Genomic DNA, 21,285 nt, shown 5'->3' on the forward strand with positions numbered 1-21,285 from the left:
TTCCCTCTCTGCCTGTTGCTTTGTAAATGAATGTACCATGGGGGAAGAGTGTGGGGCTGGTACCCTGTGGTTTACAGCCCGCCCCGTGCAGTTGTGAGCTGGAGTGACCTCTCGTGAGAGTGACATGGGAGTTCGGAACCCCAGACCGATTTGTTCCCTGGGCTCGCTGCAAAGAGTTCCAACAAGTGCCACCTGCGTGGGTGGGTTTAGGCTACAAAAGCTCATGATTCAATATATTTTTAAAAACTTCAGAGGGGTAGCCGAGTTAGTCTGTAATAGGAAAAACTTAAAAAACCACAAATAGTTTGGGAGCACTTTAAAGACTAACAAAAGATGTAGATGGTATCATGAGTTTTCATGGGCACAGCCCACTTCTTCAGATGACCGGAGTGTTTGAAATATTTGTTTTTTTCCTGTTGCAGACTGGCTCTGCTAATCCTTTGAAACTTCTCTACCCAATGTCCTCTTCTCTCTTCCAATTCCCCCCCTGCCACCCCTTCCCTTATTTATTCTTGGTTCTGGACTTCGAACATTCCAGTCATCTGAAGAAGTGGGCAGTGCCCACAAAAGCTCATGATACCATCTACATGTTTTGTTTGTCCTTAAAGTGCTACCACACCATTTGTTGTTTTTCAAGTTTTTCCTATATATTTTTGTTAGTCTCTAAGATCCACGGGACTACTCGTTGTTTGTAATGTTACAGACTAAGACAGCTATCCCTCTGAGACTGCTGTGATGTAGTGGGGGCAAAAGATCTATCTGGTTTCAAGATTAAACTAGATGGGTTTATGAAGAGGATGGTTTGATGAGATAACATGATCTTGGTAACTAATTGACCATTCATTATCAGAGGTAAATAGGTCAATGGAGGGATGATAGGAGTTACTATAGAGAACTTTCTGGGTGTCTGGCTGGTGAGTCTTGCCCACATGCTCAGGGTTTAGCTGATCGCCATATTTGGGGTCGGGAAGGAATTTTCCTCCAGGGTAGATTGGCAGAGGCCCTGGAGGTTTTTCGCCTTCCTCTGTAGCATGGGATACAGATCACAGCTGGAGGATTCTCTGCATCTTGGGGTCTTAAAAGTATTTGAAGGCTTCAATATCTGAGATATAGGTGAGAAGATTATTCTAGGAGGGGTGGATGAGATTCTGTGGCCTGCACTGTTCAGGGAGTCAGACTAGATGATCATAATGATCCCTTCTGATCTTAAAGTCTATGAGTCTATGATGTGTTCACATGGGGTATTACCCACCTAATAGGTGATAATGACCTTTGCACGCTACTGACCAGAGCTGCTAACCTAGAAATACAGATATCTCCATCTGATGACCTGCTTCCTGAGCCACCCAGTTTCCTTTATCTTTATTTTGTCTATAAACACAAGTTGGCATGGGTTGCTGGCTTGGCTACCACAGGTAAGTGCTCTCCCAGTCCTGGGTTCCCAAAAAGTAGCATCACTTTCAAGTGCTTTGCTCCATGCTTTTTGCATTGGTGAATTTTCTCCTATCCCGATAGACGGCAGGGCATGCGGCTGGCTCTGATTGGGTAGAGATGAATGGCCTAGGGCTGATGTCACATTCATTGAGTTGGGTTATTGTTATTCTCTGCCACCAACAATCAACGTAGAAGCCACAGTCCTCTGAGGCGCATGCAGTGCAGCGCAGGAGGCTGGACTGCAAAGGTGGCTTTGCGCTCGCTTTATCCAGAGTGGGCTGCAGGTTACTCTCCAGTGTAATTTAAAGCAATCTGTGGCTGCTCCGATATATAGGTGACTGTCAGTGGCTCAGTGCAGCAGCTAGGGAATCAAATGGACACAGAGGTGCCTTGGCCAGTGACTATCAGCACCCTCATGTTATGGATTAGTGGGCAAGTGACTGTGTTATCTGGGATGAGAACTCAGTACCACGTAATGCCCAACCCTGCATGCAGACCTCCTTGAATGTGGGGGTCTCTGTGCTGGGATGGCATAGTAAGGGTGGACACGCACTGTGATTTATTTTTATGGTAGAGAGCAACGATGCAGTTAAGGCATGTTTGTTCCAGCCAGCGCTGAGGTACGGAGCTGCCAGGCCATTAGAGACGCAGGGTGCAGAGAGTAGCAAGGGGATTCACGCCAGTCAACTCTGGGAATTTGGCAAGACCTTTTACAATGTTAGCTGGGGAGTTTTGCCTGTGTTTGAGCTCCCTCTGCTGATAGCCAGCTGCAGGAGCATTCGTGGAGTGTCACTACAGGTTCCTTCCACTACATGCATCTGACGAAGTGAGTCTTTGCCCATGAAAGCTTATGCTCCAACGCTTCGGTTAGTCTATAAGGTGCCACAGGACTCCTCGCCGCTTTTGCAGATTCAGACTAACACTGCTACCCCTCTGATACTTCACTACAGGTTAAACCTCTCTAAGTCTCTCTAGTCTGGCAGTCTCTGGTTCAGCAACAACGGTGGTCCAGCATGATTTTAGTTTGCCAGATGTCCACTTTTCATGGGTGTGGCCAAGTTTTCCATGGTCCCATAAAGTTTGTTTACAGCCACCAGTCCTGGCTCTCAATGTTCTGTGCTGTTATTTAGTTCTAATTTACCCCTAAATGTCTTCTAAGAGCCCAGTAAGCAGTGGAAGTGCTGGTAATGGTACTAGACAGTATTGACATCCTGTAGTCCGACAAATTCTCTGGTTTGGTACTGGTCAGGTCCTGAGGGTGCCGGGCTAAAGAGGAACAACCTGTACTAGTGCTGGGAAAAAAAGGGTGGAATAATTGATTCGCTAAGAATGCAATCTTAGATTGAACTTGTCAAATAAAAAGGAGGGGAAATCCCCCAACGTTGAAACATTCAGTTTAGACATTTATGAAACGAAACAGATTGACTTTTCTTTTGAAACACAGTTTTAGTTTGAAATGTGACTAGCTTGAACTACACAAACAGGGTAAAAAATCCTCTCCCCAAAATGGCCACTAAACCAAAAAAAAACCCATCAATTGTTTCCTCAGCTATGGCTGTTAGGCAACCCAGAGACCTACTGGGTGTGGTTCTCTGTCCCATGCAGTGGCACTGAGACCACTTATACAGAGAGAGAATGAGTTTTCTCTATAGCCTTATCTGAGCACCGGATGGTTTTTAGCTCATGCACTAAGCTCCAGAGGTTCCTGGTTCAGTTCTGCCTGTTGGTGTTACAGTTAGTCTCCCAGTCCAATTTCCTTCCCAGCTCTCTCTCTTTCACCATTGGCTAGTGCTCTGTTCCCAACATCCATATGGTTGTTTATTGTCAAGTTGCCATTTTTCCCTTTCATTTGTTCTATGTTTTCCATTGCAACTGGACAGATGCCCGTTATCATTTAATCTTCCTCATGCCTTCGCCCACAGAGGTCAGGCCAGAAGAGATGGATCAGTGGGTTGTGTCTAGCCATTCCATCAGCCTTTTTTCCTGTGACAATATTGTCTGGTCTGTGGAGGTGTTTGCATCCCTGAGGAACATGGATTTTTCTCCCATCACTGGGCTGAGGAAGAGGGATAGAACAGTGAGGGGGCAGGGAACTGACAAAACAAGACAAGAATTAAAATGAGAAACAAGTGAATTGGGTTTGTTCCGTTCTGAGGGATTGGCACAGCTACAGTGTCTTTCTTTCCCTTCTGGCCTCGGCATAAAATCCAAGATCTCTGCTATAACAATTGGGCATTTACAGTGTATCGATACTGCACTCAGAACATTTATCCCTTTAGTTTTAATTTCCACCACTTGGAACCACTGTGAAAGTAGTGGGCGTTAAGAGCCAGGCCAAAGATCGCTCCCTGTCTGCTTTTCAGTCTGCAACTGCTTATTGCTTCTGAGAAATCGGAATCTAAATTTTTGCCACTTTCAGCACCATTTTTAAAGCATTAATAAAGATCATGTATGCTTCTCCCAGCCTAAGGAATATAGGAATTGTTATATTAAATAGGAACATTAGTCTCTATATTGAATATTGCTCCATCAAACCATTATCCTGATGTTTCAGAGAGAAGTGAAATCTCCCACAAGGCTCTTATGTCACTATACACTGGGAGCACCTTAAATCAAAGCATTAACTTTATGGAGCAGTACATAACTTAGAGCCTTATTGATCATTTCTGAAGTTGTGTAGAGTCCCCATACAGCATTCACTAACATCCCAAAGTCCTGTCCCAGCAGGCCTCATATGAAATCTGGGATGAATTTTCAGTGTCTTTTGTAATGGTAAACCAAAGTCCGGATCAGAAATCTGTAGGCTATTTCCCTGGAACATTGTTTTCATCGCGTAAGTGATCAGTTTCCACATAAAATCACAAGATTAATACAACATTTAATAAAGGATAATATTGTTATAGGTCATATAGCGTTGATCAGAAACTTGGACATATCAAAATACTTGAGCTGGGAGCTTTTGATATAGAAATTTGCCTTTCAACTGTTTCCCGAAGATGCAGTTTTCCTGGGAGAGTGTCCCACCACCACTTTCCCAGATTTTTTGCTATTTCCCCAATGAGAAAAAAAATGATAGAAAAGTTGGGAGGAAAATATTTTAACCCTTAAAAATAAAGTAACATTTTCTCGCAGGGCACATCTACACTGAAGGAGAAAAGTCAAAGTAAGATACGCAGCTTCAGCTACGTCAATTGCGTAGCTGAAGTTGAAATAGCTTAATTCGGTTTTTGGTGCGGTCTTCACACCAAGAAGTGGAAGGAAGAACACTCTTTTTTCAACATCCCTTACTCCTCGTGAAATGAGGGTTACAGGAGTCTGAGTAAGAAGTCCTCCATCTCGACATTATTTTGAAATAATGGCTTGCTGAGTAGATGCTCATTTTGTTATTTTGAAAAAAACAGTGCTGTGTAGACATACCCTCAGAAAGCAGTACTTTAAATACTTTGATACTGCTCTCTAAGTGGTTGTAGAAATTGGGAATTAGTAACAAAGTATTAGAAAATGGGGTTTTACCTGCTTTCTCACCCTTTTTGATAGTTTTGTTCCACCTGGCAAGAGTTGGAAGATAGAAAGTGGATAGAAACACACAACAGTTTTGAAATGGAAAATTCAGAAGAAGTGCTTTTGGTTCTCTGACAGATTTGCATTAAAAAAAAAGGAAAGATAAAGAAAAATCAGTTGTTTTTTCTCCACATCACCAACAAGGAACACTTTCATTTCATTTGAAAACCTACCTTATGACAAAAATAAAACAGAACAAAAATCATTATCGTTGGAAAAATTTCAACCAAGTCTAGCACCATATCCTTATTCAGCCCTCTTTTTGTGTGATATTGAGAGGATTTGACAACGTCTACCGTCCTCTGGCAATGAATCCATCTTATGAGGCCCCACGCTGATGTCATAGATGCACCAAAAAAGATGTTAGTGTTCCATTGGTCAGCAGTCTGTAAAGTTGTGATGTCTCAAATGATCTACACTGCAGAATACAAAGAGGTTAATTCAAGCAGGCTGTGTGTGTGTGTGTGTGTGTGTGTGTAAAAATGAACCAACACAAGTTCATAATTACAATAGATAAAGATTAGAAAATCCTTCCTTCAGGTGGCTATGTCACCTAATGTGCAGAATGAAATAGCATTTCTGATGCAAGATTTATAGACGTTCTAAAAAAACCCTCCCCATCAATTCATTGATTTATAAATCCATTTTCAGCATGCTAACGTAATCACACACGTACACCCTTCCTCCCTGGTAGTTAAACCTAATGCTATAATAATGCTATAAGTACTGCTTTACCAATAATAGCCTAACTCAAACATTTATGTGAAGAGGTATAAATCACAACTGAGATTATTAAAGCCAAAACTCAAAATAGTATTTAATTACCAATTACTGCCTTTACTGGTAGAATTTGCTAATGAACAAAATCTGTTATGATTAATTATAATATAATATAATATTTTAATAGTAGTGCTTAAATCAGGGTTCCATTTTGCTAGATAATGAACACACACATAGTTAGAGACAGTCCCACTCCCAAAGATCAGACAATCTGAACAGAAAAGACAAAGGGTGTTAGGAAGGAAGAACAATTATTCCCATTTTGCAGATGAGAAACTGAGGCACAGAGAGATGAAGTCATATGGGAAATCTGTGGGAGAGACAGGAATTGAACCCAGATCTGCTGAATCGGTCTGCTGCCTTTGTCCAAAGACCATCCTTTTGAGAGCCACAGATGAAAAGAGACATATTACAGATGCAAAGTATTATTACTGGGCTCTGCCCTGAAAGCCTAAATTGGTCCTTACTCAAGTATCTTTGCCATTTCCCTCAGTGGGGATTTCCACTGAATAAGAGTTGCAGGACTTGGAACAGCAACATGAAAACCTGCTAAGACAATATTTTGGTTCAGAAATGGATTAAGTTGTGTTATAAATTATTATGAAATACCTAATAACAACATTAGTAAGACAGGGAGAAGGTAGTTCTGACTGACAGGCCTTATTCCCCAGACCATGCCATGACACTTCTCCCAGTTAACAAAAAAAAAAAAAGATGATGAAGAGTGGTATGAAATTTACAAATTACAGAAATTAGAAATGGAAAATATCTACTAGGGTGCCTGATGACAACACAGTTCACCTCTTTACTGTAGATAGGCCTCTCCATCCTTTCTGAAGATGGGTGTTTCCCAAAATAACAGACTTAGATCAATTTTTGTGTTCTCAGGTCTGCAGGTGAGTAGCAGAGAAGGTTATGTGGACTGATCTGTCTCTTGCAAAAGAGGGAGGTAAAGGATTTGAACTATAAGTTATCATCTTCTCTCTTCTTTTTCCCTAGGGAGAACGAGGCCTTGATGGATTCCCAGGGAAGCCAGGTGTAGAGGGGAAACAGGTATGTAGTAAATACATACTCCAAAGTTGTTCTCCGAAGGAGGGGTTCATGCACAATAAATAGGAAGGTGGCTACTGAAATGGGACTTATTCCTGACATATTGTGACTGTAGGAGCAGAAGAGCATCTCATTAAAACATCAAGGTCTTTCTGAATACCCAGTTCTGACCCGACGGGTCCCTGCGTTCAACAACCTTGTTCTGTACTGACCAATCTCATGTCAACCGAGGAGCAGTGTGATTCTAGTGTGGGGAGTAGAACAGCCATATCAACTATATATTTGAGAGAGTTGTGCATCTCTGTCTTTCTGTGTGCCCGTCTGTCTGTGAGTCTATTTTTTCAAAGAACTCCTCTCAGTGGTAAGACCTAGGACCACCAAATTTGGTATGCAGCTTCCTCTTTTCATAACTTAAAGCCAGGACAATGGGATGTGCCCGGATTTGATTGTGTGTCATAAAATGGAAAGAAAGGAGTCAGGTAGGAGGGACAGTTATACTGTAGAATGACCCACAGGGGGCAACAAGGGGTCAGGGCTTGGGAGTGGGACAGCTGGACCCTCATTGGGCCAGCAGGGGTAAAGATGGAAAAAGGGGAAGCTATCTATTATATATTGCAGAGAGTTTGTCTGTTTGTGTGTCTGTTTGTCTGTCCGTCACCCAGCTGGAGGACATGCATTCGTCCCCTGGTGCCTGCAGTGGCAATGGCCATGTACAGGTGCTTATCATCTATTCCCAAACTGCTGTGGTGAGAGAGGGCTGGGGTTGTCCTCTCTCTGCAGAGCAACCTGCCTGCTGAACCCCTCAGCCCCAGCCGCACCCCACAGCAATGATTCAAATGAAGGAAAAAAAACCCACTTATTTGAGTTAAGAACCCGAGCAATGTCAGGTAGATCTTCTAGTGACTAAATAAAAAGGAGGATGCACTTTGTACAGTTATGCAGCAATGGAGGGAAATATTTTATTTTCTTACCGCTCTAGCCTTCAGGCATTAGAATATTTAAAGGCCAGGAGACAACAATAGCCCTGTTGTTATTGCCAGAGTCGACACAAAGCAGTTTGTGTCTCCATCTCTAGCCACCATCCCCTTCTTTCCTCCAAGGAAAGCAATCTTTAATGTCACCTTGTGCTCCAGGAGCGATGTGGAGATATTTACAGATCTGAAGCATTTTCCAAGCACTTGAGTCAAAGCTGTCAACAAATCTTTAGTGCCCTTTAAAAATATCCTTTCTGAAGAGATAGCGTGCTCATTTGCACTGGATGTAAGAGAGGTGATACCAAAGGCAGAATTAATTACAGGTTCCATGGTGGAACTCAAATATGTGGCTACTTTTGTACTCATCATGCTGCAGCATAGTTCCCTTGTTTCTCCATGTGTGTTTATTAAAATTAACCCTCAGGACGTTTCTGTTTCCATTGCCTCATACCTTGTGTAGTCATTTCTCCCTATGTAAAGTGGATGTGTGAAATAGTGCCAAACTGGACTGGATGGAAGGGGTTTACACACACCCTGTCACAAGGAAATGGAAAAATCTGGCCATCAAGGCTATGTCTACATAGCAGCGTTATTTTGGAATAGCTGGCATTATTCTAAAATAGCAAAGTCTGTGTCTACATACAAGCAGTTATTTCGACGTAAAGTTGAAATAATGTGGAGCTGGAGGACTGCTGGAGGAGTAAGGGAAGTCAGGGGAAGAGTGTTCTATCTCAAAATAACTGCCGTGCAGGCAGTGCCAAAAGTTGAAATAAACTATTTTGACTTAAGCTATGCAATTAGTTTTTTGCAATTAGCTAATTGCATAGCTCAAGTTGCGTAGCTTATTTCCAGGAGACATACCTGGGTGGTCGACAAATGCCTTTGATGTCGATCCCCGCGCGTCCAGACTACCGCGCTGAGCCGACAAACAGCTGATCGGCTCAGCGCGGCAGCCATGTAAATTTAAATGAAGCAGAGATTATTTAAATCACCACTTCATTTTCCTATGCCTGGTAGCCTAATCTACATGGCTCTGGCGACAGAGGCATGTAGTCTAGACGTACCCTCTCTTCTTTGCTCCTCAGCCAATTTTTAACCTGGGCTATGGTGATTTTATTTCTCTGATTACTATTTAGCCAGTATCTCGACAAGAGGGGATGTGACACTGCACTGGGATCCTGTGTGTCCATTTCAATTATTTACAGAACTAGTTAACATTTGTGGCTACGTTGGTTGGATTGAGAAATGGCAATGGGATAGTAGGGCAGAAGATGACCATTCGCGGCTCCTAAGGAGAGATTTCTCTCTATGGTACCGTGTTGCACAATTGGTGCATTGTGAGGCTTGTCTGCAGCAGAGGCAAATTCTTATCCCTGGGCATAGGCTGCACATGTGGGCTGGCCACGACAGGAATTAGGAGATCCTGTTGCTCCCTCAAAACCAGCCTAAATGAAGAAGCAACTGCTGCCGACTCATCAGGGTTGCAGCAACCCCCGTGTCTGCAGGGCAGAGGAAAATAGCTTACAAAAGTCCACTTTTGTCGACAAAACTCTGTAGTCTAGACACACCCTCAGAGCCCAGACTCCAGCGCAAACTCGAACATGCACCCTGCAATTGTGAGGCGTGCAGCCCATGTTAGACAAACTGGACCAGCAGCAGCTGGGCCCACGGGTCTTTGATTGCTGTGTAGATATATCCTAAGTCACTAGATAGCTCCAGCTTGCGCTTTGGCAAAATTATTCCAGTCCTAAGGCTCTGTGTGTCCCCTGAATGGTAAATCATCATCTTCTTGTTCACCCTTAGCTCCTATGGGACCATAGGCCATCAATAATTTCTTTCCAAGCCTCTCTGTCTTGTGCCACCTTTTCTAATTCTCTCCAGCTTTTGCCCATTTTCCTCACATTCACATCCAGGTCTTTTCTCCAGCTATTCTTTGGCCTTCCTCTTGTCCTTGATGGTAATTCATGCTATCTTGTCAATCTCTTTTCAGGGCCTTAAGGGTAGCACGGGCCCTCCAGGTGCCAACGGACCCAAAGGAGAAAAGGTGAGCTGGAGAAAGTGCCCAAGGAGCATCCAGACTCATTCCATTTTGAATAAACATGTCTAGAAATTACAGTGCTGCTGGTTAATCTCCTTGGTCTCAAATGCATCTACCCAGTTGATGAATGGCAGCGAATTGATAGATTGGGCCCTGAAACCTGAGTTTGCTCTCTCACTAAGACAGATCCTGAGTAACCCCACTGAAGTACACAGAGTTAACTCTACTTCAAAGTGTGATGTAAATGCTTGTGCTCATGGAAGCCAAAGTAACATTCTAATTGATCTCAGCTAGAGCAGGATCTGATCCTAAATAAAACTGGAGCCAAGCCCATGTATGTATTCCTGGGATTTCTTGGAAATGTTGACAGTAATGACAGACAATGCATCCTGTCACTAATGCTGCCCCAAATATACATATCCACCCCCCACTCAAAACCTCCTCCAGCAACTGAGACTTAACCAAGAAACCAGAAATTCCATGAAAGACTTCATAGGTCTGTCAGGGAGCAATTAATGAATGGAAGGACATTGTAGAGAAATGAACTGATATCTTTGCATCAGCTTTTTCCTGGATGGGTGCTGGGGATCTCTCTCTCCAAGACCTCCACTTATAATGTCATAAATATGAGGCTCTGTCAAAGACAGAGGAGTTGGTGCAAATTGATAAATTAGAAGGCATCTAATCACCAGGACTGCTCTGTAAAGTGACTTTGTGAAAATGGCAGTTATCTTCTCTGATTCTGCAAATGTGCTTTTTTAAATTAAAGACGTGTGTGTGTGTGTGTGTGTGTGTGTGTGTGTGTGTGTGTGTGTGTGTGTGTGTTTTCTAAATTCCAGCCCTGCTTACTCTGAGATGTGACAGTCAAGCTGTGTTTTTTTTCCCATCTAGCAGATAAAAGACCCAACAATAAGGATTCTGTTGGCCAAATTAGGGCTTATGGACCCAATTCATCCCTGTATTACTCCAGTTTTGTGCTGGTACAATTGCACTGAAATCAATAGTCTCACACTGGGGTACAATTGGAATGGTAAATTCCCAGGGGTGAATCAGGCCTTTCATGCCACCTATACAAAACAGGGAAATTGAATTGAATTGTACATGCAAATTGGATTGTATATTCAAATCTCCTCTGCCCGGGAAGTGTGTGGGCGCAGCTGCAGCATGAAGCAGACAGACTATAAGGGCAAGAGGCTGCTGTTGAAAAGTAATTTGAAGACTTTTTTCTATTTCATTGCTTGTCTGTCTTTTCCCTTTCCATGCAGGGTGAAGCGGGTCTCCCAGGACTGCCGGGCTCTGCAGTAAGACATTGCTTTAGCATTAACACAAGCTGTGAACTTGTCAGAAAGCAGGGGTGGGCTAGGAGGATTTTGTACATGAAGGGATGGGTATCGTATGGGATTTCCAAATGGACAAGAAGCTGAAACCTGTGAAGATTCCTGAGAGCAAGAGTTCCTGGCTTCTAGGATCCCAGTAAGGAGGTTAACTGCAGTATTTGGTAGACCTGGAATTATGAAGAAGTAGGATATGAGGAGAGCTGAAAGGAGGGTCTGAAATACCCAGGTGTAAGGGATGTGTGGCAGTAATAAACCAATTTCAAAGAAGTGTGCCTGGTGGGTCCCCACCTCTATATTTATCTGCACCTTGGCAGGCATTGAGTGATCACAGCTCTCATTGGCTGGATCACCATTCGCAGCTAATGGGAGCAGTGGGAAGCGGTGTCTCCGTCTGCGCTGCTTCCCACTGCTCCCATTGGCCATGACCGGGAGCTGCAATTGCCAATACCTGCAGAGGTGTAGGTAAATGTTCTAAGGACTATCCCTGGTGGTCCACTGTGTCTTTATTGCCTGCCCCTGACCTAAAGGGTTCTTACAAAGAGGGATTAAAAATATTCTCCTTAACCTGTGATGCTAGGACAAGAAGCAATGGGCAGTTTAGATTGGACAGTAGGAAAAAATTCTTAACTGTCAGGATGGTTAAAGACTGGAATAAATTGCCCAGGGAGGTTGCGGAAACTCCATTAAGAGCAAGTTAGACAAACATTTGTGAGGGATGGTCTAGACAGTGCTTGGTCCTGCCGGGAGTGAAAGAGACTGGACTTCATGACCTCTTGAGGTTCCTTCCAGTTCTATGATTCAAGTTATGCACATGCTGACTTATGTCATTGCAGGATTAGGACTTAATTTAGTATAAAGGGATCTAACTTGCCCATCATCCCTGAATGTGGCCCATTGTTCATATGGTACCAGTGGTGCTTATAATGCTTTACAAGCAGAAAATAAGACAAGATTCAAGGAGCTTTTAATCTCCTTTATGAAGATAACACAGCGAGTAGTACTGTCCTTGTTATTGTATAGCAACACAAAGATGTGAACCATGGCATAGAGAACCAAGAGTTCAAGGTCCGGGCCAGGAATTGCTAGCTACACAGACAGCACAGCACAGTTCGAGGATGTGTGGGGAAAGGAGGCAGTGTTAACGCATGGTTAATGTAAGCAGTGAAAGTTAGAAGGCATCATGAGGGAGGGGCAGCTAGTGAGATTAGATGTGGAAAACAGAGAACTATTATGTGCCTGAAGCTTTCTAGATACACCTTCCTCCAGTGTGCTCTGTTTTACATCTCAGGCATCTTAATTTCAGGTACAAATGGAAGGTCTGAAAGGAGAGCAAGTAAGTAAGAGCTGTTCAATATCTCTCTTGTATTAAATGTAAGAATCAATGTGCAGTCCTGTGGCACCTTAGAGACTAACAGAAGCTCATGATATTTTTGTTACTCTCTAAGGCCATGTCTAACTAGAAAACTATTTTGAAATTACTAAATTCAACTTACTAACTCCCAGTGTAACAAAATCAAAATGCTTCACTATGGGGAAGTATCAAAATTAGTCTGAGGCAGGCTCCATTAATGTGGATGTGCTACGTTGGATTTAAAGCCCCAGGAAGTACTGGGGAATAATTTAAACAAAATACAGGACTATGTAGCACTTTAAAGACTAACAAGATGGTTTATTAGATCATAGAATCATAGAATCATAGATGATGAGCTTTCGTGGGCCAGACCCACTTCCTCAGATCAAATAGTGGAAGACATTCACCTTCCTTCTCCCCCCCGTCTCCTACATTCCCCTTCTGTTCTGAAATGTGATTTGTCCTTTTCATATGTGTTCATTTTTTTAATTGTATCCTTTGGTATATATGGTTGTGACTGTTTTCTTCCACTATTTGATCTGAGGAAGTGGGTCTGGCCCACGAAAGCTCATCACCTAATAAACCATCTTGTTAGTCTTTAAAGTGCTACATAGTCCTGTATTTTGTTTCAGCTACACCAGACTAACGCGGCTGCATTTCTATCACTATGGGAAATAATTTGTTTGAATGACTCTGGGGAGAAGTTATTTCAGCAGCACCAAAGCATCTACATTACTGCTATTTTGAAATAACTATGTTGAAATTAGTATTATTCCTTGATGAAAGCAGGAGTACAGATTTCAAAATAAGTGGCCCATTATTTTGAAATAATGGGCTTGGTAGTGTGGACACTCTGCTTATTAATTCAACCTAACGAAGGGTTATTTTGAAATAAAGCCGTAGTGTAGACCAGGGCTAAGATGCCACAAGACTACTCATTTATAAAGTTACAGACTAACGTAGCAACCCCTCTAAGACTTTGTAAGAAGTAATAGTATTTTTTTAACAATTGAAGGGATGCTACCAGGTAGCTCAGCTGCCCAGATCAGTTTTTGGTTTCAAAGCATGCTGCAAAGTCTAACGTGAGTAGAAATATTTTCATGACATGGAAGGAAAAAAAATCTTGTTTACTAATGTCTGAGAACCAGCAAGTGAAGTTGGCCAGGCTACTTTCATAGTGCTGGGTCAGTCTAACAGAGAACATAAACAGGACAAATGGCAAAGAGTCAGTTACTTTGTCAAGCTCCTTTCTGCTTTTAATAGAGTAAAAGGTGTGAATAGGGATTTAAAACTTGATTAGATTTTAGGGTTGCCAGACGGTTTAACTAAAAATACTGAACACCCCCCTCTCCTCCCAGAAAAAACACCGGGAAAAATTTCTTTTGAGAGAGAAAAAAAAAAGTGCAGAGTTTCTTACACCAGTAGGGCCACACACTAGCCCCCAATGCACCCACTCCTCCCCCTGAGCCAGTCCCTCCATCCCAATGCACTCGCTCCTCCCCCTAAGCCAGGCACCGCCCATCCCAGTGCACTCACCCCTCCCCCAGAGCCAGGCATCCCCGGTTCCCAGTGCCGGGAGTGCCCCACCCCAATCAAATCCTCCCCTCCCCCCTGCAGAGCCAAGCACCGGAGGAACAGGATGGCCGGGTAAGGAAATCTTACTTTTAAAGTCGCCGCTTCTGCTACCTGGCCCGGCTGCCTCGGCTCACAGTGTGTAGAGGGAGGCATCACATGGCCAGCTCCCGGGTCTTTGCTCAAAGGATCACGAGGGCCAGAGGAGTGTGCTGTCTGCTCCCACCCCAGCCCAGCACCCCCCTTGTGAGGCGCCTGGCAAGTGCCCACTCGTGCCCCCTGTTCGCCATGCCTCTGCCACGCTCCTCAATCCCCTGCCCCCACCAGATGCATCAGGGGAAAATTGTCCCCACCAGGCTTCCATCTGAGAGAAACAGCAAATACCAGACATTTCACATGTCCGGTATTTTCTGGGTTTTTTAACCTGACGGGGGACCCGAATAATGGTCAGTCCAGGTGAAAACTGGACACCTGGCAACCCTATTAGATTTTTGTCTTGATGGTGTCACTGAACACAGACACATAGAGAGTGACAGGAAGCCATTTGGTTTTGTCTCTTACTGCCATTGTGTTTTAAATATATATTTTATACTTTCAGAGCCCTATGCCTGGCTCTGTTAGTGCAAAGGGGCCTCACAAGGCCCTGGAGAATACCCTGGTGCAGGAGACCCATTGCGGGAGCTGACTCTGAAACAACCCCTGTTCACCTCCAACGGCTCTGTTGGATGGGATGTTCTGGGTGGGACCAGGGTACTTCTGTGATGTGGGTGTTCCACAGTGGTCACAACAGCATAGGTGGCTTGGGCATCTCAACACAACTGAGAGCAGCCCTAACTGGGATGGGGGTCTGGGCCAACCCCAGGATTGCGGGAAATACCAGCTGGGCTCTGCACTGGCTCATGAATTAATTAGGGGCCTAAGAGAAAAAGTCATCCATGGGCAAAGGGTCAGTAATGCCCCGTACAAAGGATCAGCACACACTCCATGCACCACTTACAGCCCACTTATACCTTCAGGCTGTGTCTAGACTGCATCCCTTTTCTATAAAAGGGATGCAAATTAGACACATCGCAATTGCAAATGAAGTGGGGATTTAAATCCCCCCCGCTTCATTAGCATAAAAATGGCTGCCGCTTTTTTCCATCTCGGAGCTTGGTCGGAAAAAAGCGCCAGTCTAGACACGGATCTTTCGGAAAATAAAGCCTTTTCCAAAAGATCCCTTATTCCTTATTTTAAGAGGGATAAGGGATCTTTCGGAAAAGGCTTTATTTTCCGAAAGATCCGCGTCTAGACTGGCACTTTTTTTCTGGCAAAGCTTCGAGCCGCAAAAAAGCGGCAGCCATTTTTATGCAAATGAAGCAGGGGGGGATTTAAATCCCTTTTACGGAAAAGGGATGCAGTCTAGACATAGCCCCTCAGTATAGGGCTCAAGTGCAAGTCATCATGGTGCATAAACTTTGTGCTGGCTGACCTTTGTGCTGGGTGAATGAGCACACAGGGCCTCTGCATTGCATCGTTGTGGAAGGAAGGGAGGTTCAAACTATATACATGGCCCTTGTGCTTGGGGTGAATTTCACACCACACCCATATAGAAGGGCTGTTCAAGGAGACCTGGCATGTGTACAAGCGAGTGCCCTTGAATCCATTCTCTCAAAGGGGAAATCAGTTTCTTGAACACTGATGTTGGGTTTCTTTTATTTATTTTCCTAGGGGGCGCCAGGCCCACGAGGCCCTCCTGGAGTTCCGGGGACGCCGGTAAGTAGTTTCTTTTCCTGCAATATTGGGTCATGCAGGCTGAAATTCTCTCTAGCACTGTTGGAGACCCGCCCAAAACCCTGGGCGCTACTCAGGAGAGTAGCGTGTGTGGTGCACGCAACCTTATGTCTTCTGCATTAGCAAGAGGAATTCACCCTTTGAGGATGAGCCGCTCAAAGCCATGTGCCACTTGATCCCTGAAGGTGCTGTACAGCTCTTGGGCTGGCTCTCTGCATAGGGTGAGCTTCACTCACAAGGTTCCTCTCTCAAGGTGTTGACTGCCCTCAACACCTACTGATTTTCCAGGAAGCTGTTGGCACTTAGCACCTCTCAGCTTAGCTTCCAAACAGGAACCTTCTGTTATCTCCTAGACAACAATGTCATGAATCTCAGATTATGATTGCTACAGATGAGAGTTAAATCATTGCAAAAATCACAAATGATTAATATAGATAGTGGGGGGAGGAACTTGGGAGTGAATTTCATAAATTTTCTTATGAAAATCTAGGCTTCTTAAAATTCTCTCCATTGGGCTTCAACTGTAGACTTTTTCCCTCAGCTATATCTTATGATCTAGTTCTACAAGCCAGTACCCATCATACCAGAATTGCTGCTTCATTTTTATACAGTCTGTTCCCACTCCTGAAGCTGTGAACTGTCCTGTCTTGCTGTGACAATTGCATCGTGGTTTGGAAAGTTGTCAACATTAGGAAGATGTATCACTAAGTCAGCGAGGCAAATCTGATTTAAAATATATAACTTGGTATGGTTATTGGCTCCCCTTATTAAATCAGCAAATTGACTCACCTTTTCTGTGCTATTCTATCCTCTTAAGCATTCACCAGATAACTTGCTTTTCAGATAAAAGGCATCTGGATACCCATGCTCTGTGGCAATCGCTCAGAAATTATTGAACTTGCCTGTGCTCATCAGTATTTTTTTACGTACTACTTTATCTGTAAACGGTTTCTCTTTGAAAGGGTCCAGCTGGTCTGGAAGGCAAGGCAGGAGTTCCTGGTTTACAAGGTCAAAGGGTGAGTTGGCATTTTTATTTCCTAAACTTCTCAGTAGCTCAGCTGGGTGGTTGCTTTGTTTCAATAGGGTTGGGACACATTACTCGGTTTACACAGGTTTTGTAGTGATTTAGTTATTTCAATTAAGGATGTCATTTCTCTATCCAAAAAGTTAAATCAGTAAAGTTTGGATGCAGTTATAACAATACAAAGCTGCCTCAGACTGGTGTAGCATATTCCCCAATGGCTATCAAGATAGAAGGCCTCTCTGTATGAATAAAACTTCACCTACACTAGGGGAGTACTAATTAATCAGTGCTGGTCTACACGTGGCTGGTCATTATTTTCATGTTGCCTGTGATCTAAGATGCAGTTACAATATTATTTTGCATTTTTTTGTTCTCATGCATCCATCCTTCTCTCATGCATCTGCTTTGTTTTGTGCTGAGTCTGTTACCCTTCCTCATACTGGGTAATGTCTAGACTAGGAAATTATTTTGAAATTAAGAACATAAGAACGGCCACACTGGACCAAACGTCCATCTAGCCCAATATCCTGTCTGCCGACAGTGGCCAATACCAAATGTTCCAGAGGGAGAGAATACAAAAGTTAATCATCATGTGATCCCTCTCCTGTTATCCATTTCTGTCAGCCGACGGTCAGGGCAGTGTGTGTGTGTATGTTTCCGAGAAAAGGTTTAACGTCCGTGCCTTTACTGCTAGGACCTGGGTCCCATCGCAGAGGGTGGCCAGCAGGCCAACAGACGCCCCGTTATATAGGAAGAGCTTACTACACCTTAGATTTTAGCTGCTAGAACACAGGGGTTCCTTCGCAGAGGGCAGCCTTGGGGAAAGGCTGAAAGGTGCCCCAGTGGATTGTGCCACCTGGGTGTGACACAAATCCAAACGCCCAAGCTCTCCCTATATCTGTCCCTTTATGACCGGCTGAAGTTCTTTTAAATTGTGCTTGGTTCTGTTACAGCAACTGAAGGAGTCAGGTTAAAGCTTAAACAGTTACAGGTTTATTTGAAGAAGCTTATAAATCATATGGTTGCAATGGCTATTGTTCTATTTCTTAACTACTAGCAAAATATAGATCTTAAAAATGGTTACAAAGAAGATAAAGATAGAAAAATAGAAATAATGGTACCAAGTAACAGCTTACTCTTTCTATGTGTACACTTAAGACAGAGGACCACATCCAGGTACCATTTTTACCCCCTTCTGTGCCTCTCGACTCCAGCATGTCAGGCCAGGGCCGGTCCCTCAATTCCTAGGAAAGATGAAAATACGAGGTGGGCGTCCCCATAGAACCTCGGGAGGTCAAACACCTAACCCGACCAGCAGGTAGAGGGTAGAATGACACTCAAAGTGAGTGTGTGCTGGGCCCATCTTATATACCCATGGGGTCACGTATTTCTCTTTCTTGTCTGTCATGCCAAATGGGGCTGGTCTGTCTTTTGTGAGACCAGTTCTTACAAGGGAGTTGTGAACTTAATTTACACTTGTAAGAGAGATAACTAAATTGGAATTACTGGGGATTCTTTTCTCAGTGGGAAATTCCTCTTCCAGGGACTGTGTGTGTGTTCGAATCAACATAGGTGCCAGCCAGTGGCAGTCTCGCATATCCTGATCTCTCCTCATATCTATGTTTCAGCGTCTCAGGATCAGATGAGCCAGCATAGACTATGCTGATTTTATTGCTCCTTCTCTGTCCTGTATGCTTCAGGGAGGCAAATAAGATGGATGTGATGGAGGTGGGCTGTCTGGCCACAATTTCCAGACCGACAAAGGCTAGGGATACCAATCCTACACATCCTGTCTATTAGCCATTGATAGACCTAACCTCCATGAATCTATTTAGCTCTTTTTCAAAGTCTGTTAAAATTCCAGTCTTCACAACATCCTCTGGCAAGGATTCGACTACATTCGAATTTAGTATAATTACTAAATTCGACTTAACTCCTGATTTTAAAAAAATCAAACCAGCGTATCCACACTATGGGGAAGCCTCAAAAGTAGTCTGAGGCAGGCTCCGTTAATGTGGATACACTACCTCAGACTTAGAGCCCCACGGAGCATGGGGGAGTAATTAGTTTGCATTACTCTGGGGAGTAGTTATTTCAAAATAGCTGCACTGGAGCGTCCACACTACCATTATTTTGAAATAACTATTTCAGAATTAGCATTAGTCCTGATGTAAAACAGAAGCACAGATTTCGAATTGCATGACCCATTATTTCAAAATAACAGGTTTGGTAGTGTGAACATTCTGCTTATAAATTCAACCTAAAGGGGGTTATTTTGAAATCATAGAACTATAGACTGATAGAATCATGCATCAGAGGGGTAGCCTATGCACTGAGAATAACTCCCACCGCTAGTCCCTTCAGATTCAGTGCAAGTATTCAGCAGGAACGAGAGCTGAACAATGAGGTTCTCAGTGATCAACAACAAAGCAATAATTGTTCACACTGATAACACTCTGAAAATCAGAGTGATTTTAAGAACAGCAAGGGACTGTTAGAATTGAATGCCCTTTCTGCACTAGTTTGTGGAGTGGAACTAACATGGACAGTAAAATATCCCAGGAAGGAGTAGGCAATGGGCATGCTCCCTTTTGGTTAATGGGGGCTTTGGGGCACATTCAGAATGCTCACTTCCTTTGAATGGAACAGTCCTCCACTGTCCTCAAAGGTGATGTTCAGTCCAACAGGCAGAGAATGGGGAGAAACCTTGAGTTGTCCTACAGATCAAAAAACGGTGACCAGGACTTTACCACTATAAGCCTGGTAGGGCAGTAGAGCAAAGGCAGTAAGGAAATAACTGCAGAAAGGTGGATTTCTAGCTGCGTGCTGGAAGTAACTATGTATTGGCATTCCCGATCATTTCTTGTATGTCCATGGCTCACAGTGGTCAAAATAATTCTGGCTTTATTTCTCCCCAGCATGTATCTTTTGAAGGGGCGCTGTTGGATCAAACATGACGAGTATGGGGAAGTTTTGTAAATGAAACCAATAGAAATGAATCCAGGATTTTAATACTCAACTGGAAACTTTAGGGACAAATAGACATTCCCTTGCAGTGTCTGACTTTGGAAGTGACATAAGAGTACAAGTCAAAACAAAGATTCAGACTTAGTAAACTGGTGTTTACATTTTCTCCAGTGATGGGTGTGTGTGTGTGTGTGTGTGTGTGTGTGTGTGTGTGTGTGTGTAACATCAGAACTTGCAAGAATGGAATTCTTCCCTGAGCCTATTGACTTCATCAGAACAGTGCCCCTGGATAGAGAGCAGGAAGAGCTACCATCTATGCATGTAAATCAAATCTTCCAAGAAATGTAATCAGCGCAGAAGTAATTTTGTCTGAGTAATACTAAATTAATCAAATCTGCTTTGGATCGTTAGCCCCCTGTGCTTAGTTTTATTTCCTGTCGGTCTGTACTAAACTAAAATGCTCCCAAAGTGATAGCTCATCATTTTCCCACGCTTCACCTAGTGTTTAGTTAGATTCCTCTTGTAGAATGTCATGTTTGTAGTGACCGAGGCCCCTCGTTAGCACTGTGTAAACATAACAGCAAAGCGGCTAAGGTTGATCCAATCACACAAAAGCTTTGAACTCACTTCCCCTTGTATTAACCCAGTGATGTGAGAAGCATCTTATCAGCCAGCAGAGTCCAAGGTTGAAAGTGAAGTACATGCTTAACCACTTTGCAGATGGTCACTCCAGTCTCTGTGTAGCTGCTGGGTAGCTTGATGAGGCAACCTTGACCTGCACTCATAGCGACTTGGCCATGTCTTTGTACACACTAGAGGTATATTTTTCCTAGACATCTGCCACCTGAGTCAGCAGCAAAGCTGTTTAAAGAACTCTCATTAAAACTACTTGTGATCTAAGAAGAAAGAGACAAGGGAGAGAACATGTCACAGAATCAAACTACATAAAGGACTGACTGAGGAATCATCTCATGGAAATGATGGTACACAGGATGGACCAGGTTAATTCCTTAATTGAAAAGGGCACTTCCTTTAGCTCTCATTTCCTCCAGTGCTTAGGAAACAGTGCCCTTGCGATCTCTTTAGCAAATACTTACGTTGTGCATTATTTATGAAGCAAGATGTTCCACGTTGTCCCTGATTTTAAAGCCTGCTTGGAAACATCACTTCTCTAATCAGATTAATAGACAGTATCCGTTGAGTAAAGGGCTGTGATCTGTCAGTGTCTGTGGCACAATATAAAATGCTTATGATAATGATCAGTTGATGAGCGCTGTCATTAGGGTGCACACTGTATTTGAGAGTTTCCCTAGCTGCTTTGTTGAATTGAATCATGAAACTTTCTAGGGGAGGGAGTTTTGTGAGTTGTTAAGAAACTTAGCTGGACAGACTTTTGTAACGGAAAAAAAAATAGCCATTCAATG

General features: G+C 43.4%; 1 protein-coding gene across 1 annotated transcript in view; it reads left to right on the forward strand.

Annotated features, from left to right (window-relative positions):
- The window catches only part of COL22A1 (collagen type XXII alpha 1 chain), a 310,548-nt gene that overhangs the window by 169,143 nt on the left and 120,120 nt on the right, over window positions 1-21,285 (forward strand). The window contains exons 18-23 of the mRNA XM_075920074.1: window positions 6,775-6,828; window positions 9,790-9,843; window positions 11,103-11,138; window positions 12,478-12,507; window positions 15,808-15,852; window positions 16,833-16,886. Coding sequence (XP_075776189.1) covers window positions 6,775-6,828; window positions 9,790-9,843; window positions 11,103-11,138; window positions 12,478-12,507; window positions 15,808-15,852; window positions 16,833-16,886 — 273 coding nt within the window. The remainder of the gene's footprint in view (window positions 1-6,774; window positions 6,829-9,789; window positions 9,844-11,102; window positions 11,139-12,477; window positions 12,508-15,807; window positions 15,853-16,832; window positions 16,887-21,285) is intronic.

This window comes from Pelodiscus sinensis, chromosome 2 (assembly GCF_049634645.1).
Source record: "Pelodiscus sinensis isolate JC-2024 chromosome 2, ASM4963464v1, whole genome shotgun sequence".
NCBI classification, from domain to species: Eukaryota; Metazoa; Chordata; order Testudines; family Trionychidae; genus Pelodiscus; species Pelodiscus sinensis.